Genomic DNA, 18,412 nt, shown 5'->3' with positions numbered 1-18,412 from the left:
CAGTGTGCTAACCATTACACCACTGTGACACCCCCAATAAATTTACTTTGAACCCACTCATCTTTAGGAGAGAAGCAGAGCACTCAGGGAAACATGCAAGGTCACAGGAGAACGTGCAAACTCCACATGGACAGTGCCAGAGGTCAGGATTGAACCTGGGTCTCTGGACCTCTACCTGCTGCACCATTCCTGAAGCAGGTTACTCAAGCATCTAATGCGGCTGAGAAGGAAGTATTAGCCATGCTTGCTTTCATTGGCCAAGGTACTGACTGTAAGAGGTAGGGTGTCACATTGCAGATACACAAAACATTGTCAGACTGCACTTTAAGTGTTGTGTACAGTGCTGTTCACGGCACTGGAAGATTATGGTAGCATTCAAAAGAGTGCAGAAGGGATTCACCAGGATGTTGCCTGAATGTAGAGATTCACTTTTCAGGAGAATTTAGATAAACTGGGTTTATTTTCACTGTTATGTAGGAGGCTGAGGAACAATCCAAAATTAAGAGCAATGTAGACAGTGTCCTTTTCCTAGAGTGGGGCAATCTAAACCTGGAGGGCATAAGTTTAAGTTGAGAGGGAAGAAATTTAAAGGTGATCAGAGAGGTAAATTTTTCCAATGATTTCACGTTCCAGCTGAGTGTTCTAAGGTCTGGTAGTCACACTGAAAATTAAGAAAGCAAAATAGCAACAGTGATCAGAATTATGAAGTAAAGACTACAATAAAAAGTATCATGAATTAGCAAAAGAACTCAGTCCACTTAAAAGGCTAGAGCTTACTATAAATAGTGCCTACAGAAAAAGTCTAAGGAGATGATATAATTTGACTAGGCTATTCAATGGAGTGGAGGTTCCAGAAGTCACATAACACAATAAGGAAATGAATTCCTCATGATCAGGATGGTTTAGTGACCACTAAGCAAGGACAAAGTAGTAAGCAGTACAAAACAACAGATCATTTCTTGCAACACACATCAAAGTTGCTGGTGAACGCAGCAGGCCAGGCAGCATCTCTAGGAAGAGGTTCAGTCAACGTTTCGGGCCGAGACCCTTTGTCATTTCTTGTATGTTTTAAAACTCTTTCATTCATTGCTATCTTCATGAGATACTTAAAGTGTAAAACTTAATGCAACAAGAGCTGTGCTAATTCATTGCCAGATAAACAAAAGAGTAGTTGACATGCCAAAAACTCAAATTTAATTGGATGTCATCCAAGGTATTTACAGCAATACATTTAGATCTGCATTTTCATCTTAAATTCATTTTTGTGTGACAGACATCTCAACCGTGACACATACAGTATGTATATACCAGTTATTATTTATTGCATTGATTCATAAAAATAGTTCTCCTCTTGCATACATTCTCTTGGCTGTTTTGAGGATTACGGATAGTGGCAGAAACAGAAGCAGAAGCCACTCTGGAACCTTCCAGAGATAATCACACTTCTGTTAAATTCCATCACTTTAGAAGTCCCTGATACTATACAAAGCTGACGTTAGTAGATTGATAGCTCGACGATATGATGTCACTATGAATTAAGAATTATAATGAAGTCCAGTTGCAGCCTAAAATAACCACAAGAGATATTAGAAAATGTTCTAAAACAATTGATACAGAGGAAAAAATAACACCGTGAAAACCATATTTAAAAATAAAACTACTTTAAAAATGAATGTACAGAGCTATTTTATACAGGATGGAGAAATAAAATACATATTTATCAATTGGTAAAAGATACATATTGCAGCGGGTTTACAGGTATACCTCGACAAAAAACTAGACAGCTAGAAGTCAGGGTTCCAATAAGAGATAAAATAAAGTTAAATTAAAATACCTTCATTATTTAAAAAACCTGAAAAAGTTTCCTTCTGCATATGAATAAAAAGAAAACACAGAATATACAGTAATATTTCGCTGAACTCATTATCAAATGTTGTAACCATTTTCAATAGCTCCTCCATTGCATTCTTTAGTGAACAACGTTTAAACACTTTAAAGAAATCATTAAGTCGTTACAGAGTAGAATGGGTTGGTGGATGAGGCAAATTTTCTAGAAATCTGCTAAAAAGCAGGATTGAAAGCCACTATTTTCAGATGCGATAGGTTTAGAGGCTGCAATTCTCTGCAGAATACATTTCCGTCTCTCCTGCTGCAACCAGTAAAGCATCTCCACTTTGTCCCGCTGCATTTTCTCTACATATGGCCGTCCCTGTAAGCAGAGGTTGCATCCTTTTAATACAAATTATTGACAAGTGTACTGTCCACAGTAAGCAGACAGCTACAAAATTGAATAGTTCAAAGTAAATTTACTATCAAAGTACATATGTTACAATATACAACCCTGAGATTTGTTTTCTTGTTGGCATTCTCAATAAATCTAATGAGCATAATGAATTAATGAAACACCACACCCAACAAGGCAGACAAACAGAATACAAACGACAACAAACTGCGCAAATACAAAACACGGGAAATAATAAATAAATAAATAAATAAATAAATAGATAGATATTGAAATCATGAGATGCAGAGTCCTTGAAAGTTAGTCAGTAGGTTGAGGGAACATTTCAGTGATGGGGCAAGTGAAGTTGTTCCCTGTGGTTCAAGAGCCCGATAGTTAAGCGGTAAGATGGTTAATGGCTTACTAAAAAGTGAAAAGAATTTCCCTCTCCTATTATATAAACTTAATAAAATGATTTTATTATTAAGAATATTTAATTAGCACTTAAGCCAAAAACAATTTGAGTGTTTTTGTCTTAGAGTCATAAACACAAAATATTACACCAATAACAAAACACACGGAATGCTGGAGGAACTCAGTAGGCCAGGCAGCATCCATGGAAAAGAGTAAACAGTTGACATTTCAGGCTGAGACCCTTCATGAGGTCTGAAAAGAAAGAGAAGTCAGAGGAACAAGTTGAGGAATACCCTATTTAGTAATACTGTGCAACACATTAATTTGTTCTGGTGCTTATGGACCTAGGATCCATACACTGGCCAATACATAGCCCGTGTATTTTAATAAAGGCATTAGCCTGGGCTGTGCACTGCATTGCGAGGAACTCTGTGCTAATCTTCCTATTGCTGTGTATGGCTGTCTCAAGAACCAAGTACAAATTCCTAATCCCCGCCTACAGGGTGCTCCCACAAAAATAAAGTGTGAGGGCTGAGGCTGGGCAGGCCAGGGTGAATGGATACAGAAGTTTAACGCTGAGGGCTGCACCTAGCCCATATAGCAATTGTGAGCCACGGCTGAGGACTGGCAGTACCTGGACAGATCACACATATCCTACAGTTCTTGCAGGAGGTGACGAAAGATGCCATCCTCTCAGCACTTCCTGGTCCATACCCTTCCACCTGGTAACATATTCAATGGTGACCGCTTGCCATTGGACCATTAAACAAAAATTCCAGGTTGGAGAAAGCTGAAATAAAGAGAGTCAGTGGCTTCTAACATGGAGAATATGGATACAGTAATGTCCTTCAGACAATGTCACAGCCAGGGTGCAGTCTTGTGTCCCCACATCCCAGAAATGAATGGCTGCATCACTTGCCCCAGTAACCCTCCCACCTCCCCCCCCCCCCACAAAGTACCAACTCTCATGGGTGACCTTTCCACATTGAGCCATGAGTGATTGTTGTTGCCGGCGCACCAGCAGAGAGAAGCAGGATTTGTGTCAGTTTCCCAGCACAGCAGCAGGGAGGGGAAAAGTCTGCAACGGGCCCCTAGCAGAGCTGCTCCTGTGGTAATATGTCTCTTTATATAAAATGCAAGAATTAGTACTAATTCCATTGGCACTCTCTGCTCTGGGAATGACTCCTGAGAGCTAAGCAAGGCCTCAACATATGCAAAACATTAAAAAACATCTAACCACATCGTCCAAATTTTGTATTGTAGTTCAGGTGCAAGACAAATTCCCTCAGAAGTACATTTAGAGAGCAAAGAATTGAACACCATCATCTCTACCTTGAAAGTAACTACATCCTCAAAATTATCTTTGATTTTCTTTAGTATTTTGGATAATGGATTTTCAATTTGTGATAAGTCAGAATAAAACTTATCCCTCTTCTTGGACTCCTTTAACCTCATTACTGAAGTACCTGCATAACCTGTGAAACAAAATGCAGAGAAGGCATGATTACCACCATTTTTTTTCAACTAAGTCCAAAAAAAACTTTTACATTTGAGGGAAGAATAAATATCATAAACATCAATCATCTTTCCAAGCACAGTAGGAGGCCATTCACCCAACAGTTCTATCTGCTCACTGTTTGAACAAAATAAAATGTGCCTCCACCATCACCTCTCCCCACCCCTGCTATCCTGCTGGCTTATCCCAGAGCCCTGCATCTTTCCCAGTTGGAATCTTTGTCCAATTAATTACATAAAACCTGCAGCAATCTCTGGAAAGGTTTTCACAGGAATAAAGAATCCTATGAACTTCATAAACCTCCTTATTTCCTTGTTCCTTTTCTTACATTCATTACAAAATTTAAAAAGTCTATCCAGATTAACAGATGTTCAATATCATTAATGGAAAATTATTCTTTTCTGAATCACGGATGTTGAAGTAAATGGATCGCTGAGAGAACAACTGACAAAAATTTCATGTTAATTACTGAGACTGAAAATTTTTACCATCTTGTCCTAAGGGCAAAATTGTCCTTGTGGAAACAATGAGATTTTCACTTTCATTGAATACAATAGCAAGCTTGTAGGGAAAAAAAAACTATCATTGAGGCAGATGAAAGTGGCAAAATATTTATGATGAGAAATTATCATTATTGCACTGATTTTTTATGCCCCTAAATTCAAAGACCTTCAAAATGATGTTTGTAATGCATGGATATGGAATGTATCAGACAAGAAGTCTTGTTTTTAGAGATCCATTTAAGTTCTTCATCCATTATTAACAAAAGAGCACTTTATCTTTTAAAAGCAAAAACAAGAGTAAAAACAAAAAAGGATTCAAACAGCTTGCAATGCCAATCTTATATTTGCAGGCTTAACCTTAAATACCTAAACATAACCTATAGCCACAGAGAAGATATCTCCACTCCCAACATCTTCTAATACCATTTAAAGGGAACCTCGCCCACCTGCAGGTTAGATAGCCAGTGAATTCTTCTAGCTGTCACTGCAATTTGACAAGTATCTGATCCTCTCCAAACTTATATGAATTAGCAAACGCTTATTACGAATGCTCAAGGACTTCTCTTTGACTTCAAGGCTTCAACATAAAGAAGTTGATGCCTGACATGCTGCAATAGTTGGATTAGGATTCAGCATGCCTGGGAGAATAAGGCTACATAAAGCAGGACAAGTTAATGGAAGAGTGCAGGAAAGGAGGAGAATGGTTTTCAGCAGGGGGCTTTTTCAACTAAACGTGGGACTAGTTTTCAACTAAATACTTCTACCTGAACTTCAGCAACAACTAAACTGTGAGATATCTGTACATCAGCAATTCAGTAAAATCTGTGAAGTCACAACATCTACCTCGCAACTGAGCCTAGGCCACATTAAGTAGCTGTTAAGGACAGTGAATATTTTTCAATCTGTCCTCTTTCAGGCTAAAGCCAGAATACTTGCAACATCCACTTCTTTGTAAGGGATACCTGGGAGTCAGTAGTAAATAGAGGGATGTTGCAAAACTTCCATCAAAACTCTCAACATAAAGGAAGCCATCTGCTTTTCACTCTTGCAATAAAGAGTAACTGGACTTGACAGTTGTTTGAGTTTCCCCTGCTGCAAGGTTCCATTTATTTAGCGCACTGTCTACTGTTGCATATCAACTATTCCCTGCAATGATACAGAAAGGCAATAACAACTAGTGTGTGAACATAGGGAACAAATAATACAAGTCAATGTCCTGTATTCTCACCCTAAGGCAGCTGTTATGTCAACTACCCTTCAGCATATTTAAAGGTGGCTAATTGATCTTAAAAGCTATGTTGACAAAAAGGATAATGAGGCCAGTGAGCAAGCAATTTCTAAGTCTATGACACACATGAAACAAAAGCCATGATATTACAATAAATGAAATGAAATTACACCAAGTAGTGGGACTGCAAGGTGAGCGATGGTTAGCTACAATCCTTGATACAAACAACAGCTTCCTAATTCACCTTTTTCAAAGAAGCGGTTGGGGTTGGATGCAAATTGTTCAAAATGTTCAAGTTTGCTCAAAATACACTCTCGTTCTTGAATCAGTTGGACAGCCTTTTCCCATATATCCAGTGCCTGAGACAAAAGAAGAAACAATTCTCATTCTCATAGTCTCAGCATCATTCCAGATGATCTGAAAACAGCTTCAGCAATAATCAGGTGATGAAAACACAAATATGAGGTCAAATTTACGACACAGAAGACATTTTAGATCACCTCCATCCCAAAATAAACTTGAAACTTCTACTATTTCCTACTATAAACTTAATCCCCCATTGTCACTGATTAGAATTTAAATGCCTTATTCCATGTTGTGTCCTTATGTTTAGTAATAATCAGGTATGGTAATAATAACGTGATATCTTGATGGGAGAGGAATAGGGTTTTGGAGATTGAGGGCTGGGAAAGACAAAGGAGATGGAGGAGAATTAGAGAATGAGGATGAGGAAAAGAAAATGATGAAATAAAGTTCAAAGTAAACGTATCATCAAAGTAAATATATGTTACCATATACCTTGATAAATAACTTAAGATTCATCTTCTTGCAGGCATGTACAGGGAAAACACAATACTGTAATTTAACACCGAACTTTACATAAACAGAGACCAATAAACATCAACATGCAAAAAGACAAACCGAACAAATAAAAATAATACTGAGAACATGAGCTGTAAAGAATCCTTGAAAGTGAGTCTGTAGATCATAGAATCAGTTTAGTGTAGTGGTGAATGAAGTTAACCATGTCAGTTCAGGAGCCTGATGGTTGTAGGAAAATAACTTTTCCTGAAACTGGTGTGTGGGACTTAAGACTTCTGTACCTCCTGCCTGATGATAGTAGTGAGAAGAGGGTGTGGCTTGGATGGAGAGATTCTTTGATGATGGGTGCTACTTTCCTATGGCAGCACTCCATGTAAATGTATTCAATGGTGGGGAGTGCTTTGCCTTTGATGGACTGGGCTGTATCCACCACTTTCTAAAGTTTTTTTCAATTCCTGGGTATTGCAGTTTCCATTCAAGACTGTGATGCAACTAATTAGGATACTCAAGCAACACACAACAAAGTTGCTGGTGAACGCAGCAGGCCAGGCAGCATCTCTAGGAAGAGGTGCAGTCGACGTTTCAGGCCGAGACCCTTCGTTAGGATACTCTCCACTGTGAATCTATAAGTTTGTCAAATGTTGTCAATTTTTGGTGACATGCTGAATCTATGCAAACTTTTAAGAAAGCAATGGTGCTGTCATGCCTCTTTGTGACGATACTTACATGCTTATCCCAGTTTGGAACCTCTGATATATTGATGCCAAGGAATTTAAAACAACTGCCCCTCTTCCACCTCCATTCCCCTGATGAAGACACGCTCATGGACCTTCGGCTTAATGCCAGGAACAATTTTTTGTCAATGGAAAAGAAGTCAGACAGCTTGAGGAAAGGTCAGTCAAAGATTCTGTTGAGGAAGCAATCACAGAAGAGGCATGCTAGAGAGTCAGTCGCAGGTTAAGTAGCATGAAGAAATGAAAGCACAAAAGGCAGATGTGGGGAGAAATGACAAAGGAGAAAGCTACATTAGAGACACGGATTGAATTGTGATCACAAAAGGCGGCGAGATTTAAATTATCAAATGGATTTTCCAGTATGTCAGCAAAACCATAACAAAATTATCTTAAAAAGGAACACTTAGTTCTAACCTGTTAGCTTAAATAATGCAAACTAAGAAATTTAAGTTGCTCAACAGCAATGTTAGATATTGAGAGCTTGCAACTGAATTAAGATTCAAGGCAGTTATTTTTAAATCACAATATTTAAATGTGGAGAATGGCTCAACATTGTAAAAGACTGAGATAATAGGGGAATTGTTCAGTTCAATGAGAGGGCAAGTCACATTAGAAAAAATAGAATTACCCGTATTGATCACCATGAAGATGGGATGAATGTTGCTGTGACAACTAAAAGAAGAGCAAAAACAGTGGTTTTTCCTATAGCATTGTACTTGAGAAGAAAGCACAACACTCCAGGGAGACAAGGGGAATGAATTTCTCAGTCTTACATAGATCAATTATTCGCTTGAGGCAATGAGATTTAAGTAAGGACTTTACATTTTATATGTAAAATGTGACCAAATAATAGAATAGAGAAAGCGATGATGTTTGTAGAAAAATAAGAAAATAGAAGTTTACAGCAAACAATTTATAGGTCTTCTTGGGGGCTCAAGACTGGGCCAGCCAGCCCAGCTAAAAATCTCAGGTGATTTCATCCTGCGCAGCACCAAAATTCTGAGATAAAGGTTAATGCCAGAGCCTTTAAGATCTGGACTTTCGTAGAACAGATGGAGCTTTGCAAACAAGTGCAAGTAGCTTTCAGGATACATACCTGAACAAATCCTGCAAGAGAATCACAACATTGTCACTGGGTTTGGATGCCTGTGTGACTCAATTTCCCAGAGAGCGATGTTGGCTGCAGTGAGGGCTTTAAACTTTGACTCTTGGTAGGGTCACCCATTCCAAACAGGTCAAAGGGTAGAGGACAGACTAAGCATGGTCCACTGGTCCTCCAGGTTCAGAGGTTCAACTTGGGGCTAGCAACCCTGACTGCTAAAGCAAAACAGCAATGAGGAATCCTTCTACATCTGGATGTGATGGTATTCCTGAGTCGCCACCCAGGACTTGCATGACTGACAGTGGTGAAAACCGAGAGGAAGCTACTGACGCAATGAAGGAAGGCCTGAACGCTGCCAGAGATGGAACACCCTCATGCTGCCATAAATGCCAGCAGTGTAACAGACAGTATGTAAGTAAGGAGGTACCTTAACAAATGCAAAGGAACCTTGTGGGCAAGAATATTTCAGGATAAAACACAAGTACACAATACACTGATATTTCCTTTAGGAGTTAAGTTATACTTGGCACTGTGTTGTTCTTACAGCATAGAAACAACATTAAGTTCTGAGCAAAACGGGCAACATATTTTTATCTACATACCTTGGAGACCTGGGCTCTGTGTTTTTGTGAGCTATATTTAATGGCCATATCAAGACGTTCTCTATCGGGGACATGGAGAAGGATCCAAATGCGTTGTAGTCTGTTCTGTAAGTGATCTATATCTTCAATATCAGGGCTTTTCCCAAGCTGCATCTGAACCTGTACTTTTTCCTAATTTTGGTGTTGGACAAAGAATAAACAAAAACAAGTGTATGTTGTAGAGATCTATTTTGTACAAATTTAAAACATTATTTTTAAAGAAAGCATATTACATTCTTCAAAGGTGCAGAGACCTGACCCCCCCCTTTCTAATCTCTCATTTTTCTTTTTTCCCCACTTCTAAGCTGCTAGATTTTCTCCAAAAGACTAATGCATGAAGCCATGCATGCAATTTTCAAAAGATTTCTCCCATCCATTTTGTTTTATAAGTCAAGAGTAATGGAAATTTGGCAATAAAACAGATTTGAGATCAAGTTCAGAGTAGCCATCATCTTATTAAATTTCAGAGAAAGTCTGAGAGATCTATTGATTATTCCTGCCCCTATATTCTCATTCATGTTCTCACTTTCTTTATCCCTGACACTGTTAACTGTTTCTCAAAAATCTCCAATTCATTGTGGACTTCAGAAAGAGTAAGATGAGGGTACAGACACCATAGGGATCAGAAGTGGAAAGGGTGAGCAATTTCAAGCTCCTGAGTGTCAACATCTCTGAGGATCTATCCTGGGCCCAACATATTGATGCAGTTGCAGAGAAGGAACAACAGCAGCTATATTTCATTAGGAGGCTGAGGATATTTGATGTGACACCAAAGACATCCTCTAATTTCTACAGATGTACCATGGAGAGCATTCTAACTAGCTGCATCGCTGTCCGGTATTGAGGAGGGGGCACTGCTGAGGTCTAGAATAAGCTGCAGCAAGTTATAAACTCAGTCAGTTCCACCATGGACCTCCTCAGCATCCAGGACATCTTCAAGGAGTGATGCCTCAAAATGGCAGCATCCATCATTAAGGACTCCTATCACCCAGGACATGCCCTCTTCTCATTGCTACCATCAGGGAGGAGGTACAAGGAGACTGAAGGCACACACTCAATGATTCAGGAACAGTTTCTTCCTCTCCTCCATCAGACTTCTGAACAGGCACTGAACCCATGAACACTGCTTCACTACTTTCTTCCCCGCTTTTTGCATTACCTATATAACTGAACTTTTTAAATATATTTACTATATTCACTGTTTTTATTATTATGTATTGCAATGTACCACTGGCACATAACGACAAATTTCACAACATATGCTAATGATATTAAACCTGATTCTGATCACTCTTGGCTAGCCAATAACAAAGATATAGTGTCACCTACTGGGTAGGCAAGGAACTAGAGCTCTTGTGTTTCTCTTCTAGTGAGGAAACATTCACACCAATTTGGCCTGTTTGGTTTGAAAAAGTGAGGGCACAAACTAAGTTACTAACATCAAGATGACAGAGAAGTGATTGGAAATATCTTACAAAGATTCCAGAAAGAATGAATGCAATGGATGAGAGGAATCCTCTGCAGTACATGGCTTTCACAAAGGAGTCTACTGGAGAAGCAACAGCAGCTGAGAATGAGCGGGTAATTTGATAAAATAACTGGTTAGAACATAAAGAAAATACATAAAATAATTTTTCAATATAAGATCACCTTAAATAATCCAAAGGATTCTTCTCAGAGACCATTTCTCTTCACTGTTTTATTAAAAACAATTTGATAAGAAAGGCATCCAATGTCACATGCCATACTAATATAATAGATATTATAAAAATTAAGGAAAAAGCATTAAAGCAATCTAATAAGTTTGTGGTGTGCTGAAAAGGTTATAGACGCAGTTCAGTTTCATGACAAGTGATATGTTTGGGTTGTAAAGTAAAATTCGACTAATATGGCAGAGCAGAGAGGTGTGGTTCAGATTTCTAATCTTAAAAAGTGGGTATGTGGATAAGCCCTTATGAAAGAAGCAAATAGATTACTGAGGATTATTGTAAACTATTTGAAATATAAAAGTCATGGTGTAATGAGAAGTCTGTGTCTAATTGTGGAAAGTCTTGGTTTAAGGAATATGGGTTTGTCATTAAAGGGATGTCATTCAGGCAATAGAATACAGTGCAGACTGAGTTGGATACTATTTGGAATGAAGAAAAGTATGAAAACAGAATTACAACTTTTGTATCATTTTCAATATAACAAAGGTCTATGGGTCTGTTGGAAATTTAAAAGGCAGTGGAAGGAGAACATGAAGTCCAACCTCTTCTAGTAATTGAGCAGTTTAAAATAATCGGAAGAAACTGTAAAGTTTTCAGGTCAAACAGTAGGAAAAAATAACCTTTGTTTTGCAGACTTATGAGGCTGAAGTGGAGTCTAAACGTGAACATTTCTCACAATGTGGTGTTGCATGTAGACAGGGTGGTGAAGGCATCCTTTGGCACTCTTGTCTTCAGCAGTCAGGTCATTGTGTATAGTTGGGACATTATGTTGCAATTGTACAAGATATTAGTGAGGCTGCATATAGAATATTGTATACAGTCTGGTTTACCTTCTTGTAGGAATGACATCATTTAACTTTAAAGAGTGCAAATTAGATTTATGAGAATCCTGTCAAGACTCAAGAGCCTGCATTATAGGGAGAGTTTGGGCAGTCTCAGACTTTATTCCTTGGTGCATAGGAGACTGAGGGTTCACCTTATAGTGGTGCATAAGTCATGAGAGACGTACTGTAGATGGGGTGAATGCCCAGGGAAAGGGAATCAAAAACCAGAAGGCGCAGGTTTAAGGAGAGAGGGGAAAGATTTAAAAGAGACTGAGGGACAACTTCCTCATGTAGAGTGTGATGTAATGGGACAAGTGCTAGAGGATGTAGATCAGGCAGATATAATAACATTTAAATGACATTTGGACAGCTACATGGATAGGAAACATTTAGAAGGAAATGAGACAAACGTGGGCAAATTGGAAAGGCTTAGATGGGCACCTTTGTTGAGATGGATAAGTTGGGCAATGTGATCCAACTCCATGCTGCATTACTCAACAATTCTAAAATATTATTTCCTTACCTGTTTGCCGGTAATCTTACCTTAGCAGCTGAAAGAGAAAACGAAAAGCATAACATGATTAAAATAGTGGAATTCCAATTAACAAAATAACCACTACATTACTAAAGTTTATACTAAGGCAGTATCAAACAGAAGTATTTGAATTTATATCAGAATATCCATGGGCTGTAGTTTGGGTATATCCTCCAGAAATAAGATGTTAACCATATAAACAGACTCAAAGGATTGAATTTAATAGACAACACGTTACAAATACAAAAATGCGAGCAGGCAATTCTGCACACCAGAGAAAAGAAGATCCAAGTCAATCATTCATCTGCTAATAACCTTTTTATGTCAGGATTGAGTATTTTAACGTCCTATTGCAAACCTTTACTAACCACCGGCTAAAGCCTCACAGCCACATCTCACAAATTGTATGCAGTCAGCTTTTCAATGTCACACAACCATATTACAAGGCATCCACTTACATGTGTAATTAATAATGCAGAAGACAGCACATAATCAGCGCATCCATCAACACAGTGAAATGAAAGTGAAGTTACATTGTCTCATCACCTGAAGGACATACTGCTTGCAGTACTGAAGTCACAGGCACACAGTCCATGACCAGTGTCAACAGAATCATTAAGAATGGTGGTAGCCACATTTTTAATTGTCCCTCTCTTTCACTTTCCTCACATCTCAAGAAATCTTATATTTTAGAAGTGGTGTAAACGTGATTTTTTTTTTCTTGCACACCCACACACCTCCTCTTTCAGGTACCCAGCAATTGGATAGAGAGAAGTAACTAAGCAGTAAGAGAGGAATTTTGAAGGCATTCTGTCACTCAAGTCTGACACTTTCATCCACTGGCACAATAACTCTAGGTTAGCTTAGAGATAGAACTGGCATATAATTGAGTGGCTGAACACAAGAAGTTTGCAGCTTTGGCAGCAGGAAAGGATAGCCAGTGTCATCTCTTCACAGGGTGAGGGCTCAGATCAGCATTTCACAAGACATCCAAGAGAAGAAGTTTAATGTTATTCACAATGAAATCCTTTGTGGTTTAATAGGTCTATCAGGAGGCATATACATAGCAATGTTAATAAGTATGAGCAAATCAACTCCAAGCGTGTGAATGCCTTTGTTTATAACTTAAACCCTTTCCTTTTCAGTATGGAAGTAATGGTGATTTCATTTCAATATTTTGCACTGAAATATCCTGCACTGTCTTTTGGCCGATGCCTCTACTTCAATAGCAGAACTAGCAATGTCCAGGTGCTCAATAGAAGTTCTGACATCTGTCAAGCCAGCTCAGACATCTGCTATCTTGCCTTTGGATTTAGTGATGAAGTGTGTTTTCAAGATGACCACATTATTACTTATCTCTCCAACAGATTAAAGGGAATGCTGAATTGGAAGTATTGGGGAATTGGTAGAGGATTCATTGAGTTCAAGCCTGTTCTCTTCTCTGAGGACAGCATTTCTGATCTCACCACTGCTACTGTTCACGGTGAGATAGTGCAATCTGAAACAGCTCGAAACTTCGTCAGATCATCCTTCAGGGCTACCAACATGACAAGTTAGATGCTTTCAATCAGCAACCAGGAAGAACATCACAAGAACACGAGGGCAGGCATGAATGAAATGGATAATAAAGGAATCCCATGAGTAATGGGTAAATTGAGATTACAGTGGACAACAAGAAATTAACTTTTATTGAATATAATGCATTTAATTGCATAATAGTGCTGATGCTTTGCAATAAATCAACTAAGCTAAAAATGTTTTGTTGATGATTTTCGTTTGTCTGAGCGTCCAACAGTAATCAGCAAGCATTGTTGGATTCCAGTCGCTCTGATACAGTTTCTCCATGACCACAATGTCCTAGTGAAACATTTCACCATGCTCGTCAATGACAGCACCAAGATTTGCAGGGAAGGAGTCTAAATGGGAATGCAGAAAATGAATCTTTAGTGACGTGTTGCACTTCACAGTTCTGTATGCTTGAGGTACGTCGGCAAGTAGCTGCACATAGTTTGGTGCTCTCTAGTTGCCAAGAATATTTTCACCAACATCCTTGAATGTCTTCCATCCAATTTTCTTCAGCCTCACTAGCAGTTTTTCGAATTGCCTGTCATTGATTACCTGCTTGATTGTGGACCAACAAAAGTGCCTTCCTTAATCTTGGCATCAGTTACTCTGACTTGAATTATGAACTGAAATAACATATTTAGGTGATTTTTTTAAAAAATGGTGCCTGATAGGGAAATTTCATGGTAATTTTCAACAGCAGCAGCTCAAAATCCATGAGATACACTCAAAAGTACTTAGGAAGCAAAAAATTTGTCACCTAGTGTTACATTCATTGAAAACATAGCTTAATCAGTTGTTTTCTCATTGATCACAAAAGGACACCAGACATTGCCTCCTCCTTTCTTCTTCCTCTTGCTAATCTTTTTCCCCTTCCTCTGCTCTCCTGCTGCAAAGATCCTGGCAAGAGATGAGTCTGCTTCATGGTCACAATGTGGAGAATGGAATAGATGATGGCAAGTTCCAACACTGTGCTGCAGTTTACTATAAGGCACTGTCAATGGTATCATAGAAAATGCGTCATTTCAATATGATCTGCTTAATTCCCCTGCAGATGCCAGCATGATTCTCAATTTATAAAAGTTATTGTTTGGGATGCTGACAGGCAGATGGTTGGAGATTAACTCTAGACCCAAATAGCTGCACTGGAAGGCATAGTGACTGTCCAAGGGATGAATGATACACACAAGAGATTCTGCAGATACTGGAAATTCAGAGAAGCACACACAAAACACTGGAGAAATTCAGCAGGTCAGACAGTATCTCTGGAGAAGAATAAACAGTCAACGTTTCAGACTGAGACCCTTCGTCAGGACTGGCTAAATGATACTCACTTCCCAGATATCACAATTTAACCATCACAGTTTTCTTCTCTACTGCATGATCAGGAAATGAAATTGCAATGTTCTTAATATGATGAAGGTGAATTTAATTACTCCCTGCCCCATTGGAAAGTCCTTGGATTCATAACATTTGCAAGGTGCTCTTTTCCACGTGCTATGAATTTAACTTCCGAAGACTGTTCTCTTTCCCTCAAATAGAGCAAAATTCTACAACTTACTTATGGAGCTTAAATCTGTACAATTTTGTACAAATCTGTACAAATTTGTAAGTCTTTGATGACATATGAAGTGACTACTCCTAGCTCCTAATAAAATAGAGCTGTTGTTGTGCCTTCTTTGTAATTGCATCAATATATTGGGCCCAGGATAGATCTTCAGAGATGTTGACGCCCAGAAATTTGAAACTGCTCACCCTTTCTACTGCTCAATAACGACCGGTGTGTGTTCCCACAACAACTCCTTCCTGAAGTCCACAATCAATTCCTTGTTTCGACTGACGTTGAGTGCAAGGTTGTTGTTGCGACACCACTTAATCAGCTGACCTATCTCACTCCTGTATACCTCTCACCAACATCTGAAATTCTGCCAACAATAGTTGTGTCAATGGCAAATTTCTAGATGGTGTTTGAGCTGCTCCTACCCACACAGTCATGGGTATACACCCTTAGAAATAAGCATACGCATATATATTCAAAGTCTCCTAATGCTGTTTGGCACACTTGCACGGAAAGTACAACCAAAACATCATTGTTAGATAGGATCTCCTGCTGAGCAGCAGCATACTGTATATAAAAATGAAAAAGAGCAGAAACATCTTTCAGTCCTTTGCAGTAGCCCCTCCATACCAGACAGTGATGCAGCCTGTCAGAATGCTCTCCACGGTACAATTATAGAAGTTTTTGAGTGTATTTGTATCCATCATACCCATCATCTGTACTAAAATATCTTCTAATTGCCTTCATTTTGTTCAGAATACCGGCTATACCTAACGTACAAAGATAAACACCAACACCCAATGCAAAACAACAAAACAGCTAATAAATATTATTTGGATGGAATCATTTCCAAGCTCTGTGCAGAGATCTGAGACATTCTCCTCTAAACTTTGAGCACTGTATAAATTGCATGCTCCATTTCTCATTTCCTAGTTTTTCATTTAGAAACAGAGACCTTAAAGTCAATGTTAGATCCATCCACAACAGAGGAAGTATGTGATTTCTTCTCCAGCTATCATGAGTTCCCTGCATGATGCTTACATAATCCCTGAGAAAAGGTGTATGCAGTATACTCCAATTCCCATGCATTCAGTTTTTCAAGTTATAGGAAGTTTTCTTCACATTTATGTTGGTGATTTTCTAACTGTTTTAAAGTAAAAAAAAATAGAGAAAGCAATATCACCTTTTGGAAGAGGTTCTTTTCCTAAACCTCCAAGCATTATAGTATTTATATTCCATGTCCCAGTGACAAATTCTTCTTTTACTAAGCGAATTTCTGAAAGTTCCATTTCTTCTTCTCTGTCATTAAGAAACAAATGATCAGATTACATTCTATTAGATCGTCACTGACTGGAAAAATAAAATATAATTTCAACCATCTTTTAAATTCCTGTTATTAAATAAAATTACACACTGCCACATTAAATAATGTGGGGAAAAAATCTTTCCAAAACAAGTTTACCGTTTCAATTCCAATTCTCGAGCAAAAAGTGCTCTTCTTTCCTCATCTTTCTCATCCTCATTCTCGTAGAAATGATAGAGAACTGCCAAGTAGTCAGACCCCTGACAACAGAAAAGCAGGAGAAAAACCTCTGACTAATTCCACTGATTCTTATTTGGGCTATATTTTACAAAAAAAAGTTTGGTTCTAATGATAATCAGCAGATCAAACATTACATCCTCAAACAACAACAAATTGGAAGTTTTGTAATCCATAACCTAACAAGAAACTTAAAATTATATACAGTGATGTGCAAAAGTATATATATAAGTAGCTGAAGGGTCTTGGCCCGAAACATTGACTGTACTTTTTTTCCCTCAATGCTGCCTGGCCTGCTGAGTTCCGCCAGCATTTTGTGTGTGTTACTTGGATTTCCAGCATCTGTAGATTTTCTCTTGTTTATATATGGCTCGGGTGCCTAAAACGTTTGCACAATACTATAGTAAATTTATATATTGTACTGTACTGCTGCTGTAAAACAAAAACCAATTTCATGACATGTGAGTGATGATAAACCTGATCTTGATATGGGTCTCTATTGTGGACTGGGAGTGGGAAGGGGGCAGGGAGAGGGGAATCATGTTTGGGAAAAGGGGAAGGGGGAGGGGAGAGAGCAGGAAGCATCAGAGGGACATTCTGTAATGATCAATAAAACAATTGCTAGAAATCAAATGACCCTGCTTGGTGTCTCAGGGCTGGGTCTGTCTGCACCTGCACCACCCCCCACCCCTGGCACCCCTGGTTGTCCCACAACCCTCGCATAACACTCCACCCTCACCATTCCTAACATCCTTTGCTCTTGCTAGTTTTACAAACTTGCTCTCTGCTCTACATGGACAAATACAGTACTGTGCAAAAGTCTTAGGCATCCTAGCTGTACAGTATATATGTGCCTAAGACTTTTGCACAGCAGTGTAGATTCTTTAATGAAGCAAAATATCTCAAGGTGTATCACGATATTGTTACTACACAGAAAATGATGTAAGGTTATTAGTGCAAATGACCAACAAGCTTGGTCATTAATGGGTTTTAAGGTGCATCTTCAAAACAGAAAGAGAGGAGGATAGGCAGAGGTGTGAGATGGGAATTTCCGGTTCAGAGCTTCACCAGCTAAAGACACAGCCGACAGGAATGAAGCAACTGAACATAGAACTGATCAATAAAGTGGAAACAAATAAGCGCAAATATCTCAGAGGATTATAAGATGCAGAAAATCATGGGGACAGGGAAGGTTGAGATCATGGAGCAATCAGAAGGCACGTGTGAGAAATTTATATTTGAGTTCCTCCTTAATTAGGTGTTATTGAGCCCAAGCAGCCACTGCAGTGATAAGCAAAAGGGAATTAGGAACTGGTACAATTCAGATATTACCTCATAGTTACAGAGATTAGAATGAGGGAGGTTAAACAGGAGTGCATTTAGTATAGTCAAGTCTCGAGGTAACAGGAAATGTTACAAGTAAAATGCATATTATACCAGCACACAGTTAGCAGCAATAACAGCATAATTATATGGGAATATTTGAAAAAGAAACACAAAAT

At 38.7% G+C, this 18,412-nt stretch overlaps 2 protein-coding genes across 4 annotated transcripts in view; both read right to left on the bottom strand.

Moving 5' to 3' along the window:
- Window positions 1-1,226: 1,226 nt before the first annotated feature.
- On the bottom strand, window positions 1,227-11,011 carry LOC134359182 (coiled-coil domain-containing protein 87-like). The gene is made up of 4 exons (XM_063072142.1): window positions 9,143-11,011; window positions 6,127-6,241; window positions 3,968-4,110; window positions 1,227-2,209 (listed from the first exon to the last, which is right to left on the bottom strand). Exons 1-4 carry the CDS (start codon window positions 9,293-9,295, stop codon window positions 2,051-2,053), a joined length of 570 nt encoding a protein of 189 aa, XP_062928212.1. The 5' UTR covers window positions 9,296-11,011; the 3' UTR covers window positions 1,227-2,050.
- A 1,020-nt stretch (window positions 11,012-12,031) lies between these two features.
- ccdc87 (coiled-coil domain containing 87) overlaps window positions 12,032-18,412 on the bottom strand; it is a 54,591-nt gene continuing 48,210 nt past the window's right edge. Inside the window, exons 14-16 of one of the 3 annotated variants that reach the window (XM_063072140.1) lie at window positions 16,833-16,933; window positions 16,554-16,669; window positions 12,032-12,265 (exon numbers count right to left, since the gene is read on the bottom strand). In XM_063072140.1, coding sequence (XP_062928210.1) covers window positions 12,234-12,265; window positions 16,554-16,669; window positions 16,833-16,933 — 249 coding nt within the window. In that variant the 3' untranslated portion in view covers window positions 12,032-12,233. Of the gene's footprint in view, window positions 12,266-16,436; window positions 16,670-16,832; window positions 16,934-18,412 lie in introns of those variants that run through there. The other 2 variants (XM_063072139.1, XM_063072141.1) reach the window with 2 other exon arrangements.

This window comes from Mobula hypostoma, chromosome 20, assembly GCF_963921235.1.
Source record: "Mobula hypostoma chromosome 20, sMobHyp1.1, whole genome shotgun sequence".
In the NCBI taxonomy this organism is placed as follows: Eukaryota; Metazoa; Chordata; class Chondrichthyes; order Myliobatiformes; family Myliobatidae; genus Mobula; species Mobula hypostoma.
Note: the sequence above shows the minus strand (reverse complement) of the source record. Positions and strands in the feature narration are given on the sequence as shown.

Excerpts from the sequence above, each read along its gene's own strand:
- LOC134359182 (XM_063072142.1), bottom strand. The coding sequence starts at position 9,295 with ATGCAGCTTGGGAAAAGCCCTGATATTGAAGATATAGATCACTTACAG. Across the intron at positions 4,111-6,126 it reads CAACCGCTTCTTTGAAAAAG|GTTATGCAGGTACTTCAGTA; the intron begins GTGAATTAGGAA and ends TTTGTTTCACAG. Across the intron at positions 2,210-3,967 it reads AGGATGTAGTTACTTTCAAG|GGACGGCCATATGTAGAGAA; the intron begins GTAGAGATGATG and ends CTCTGCTTACAG.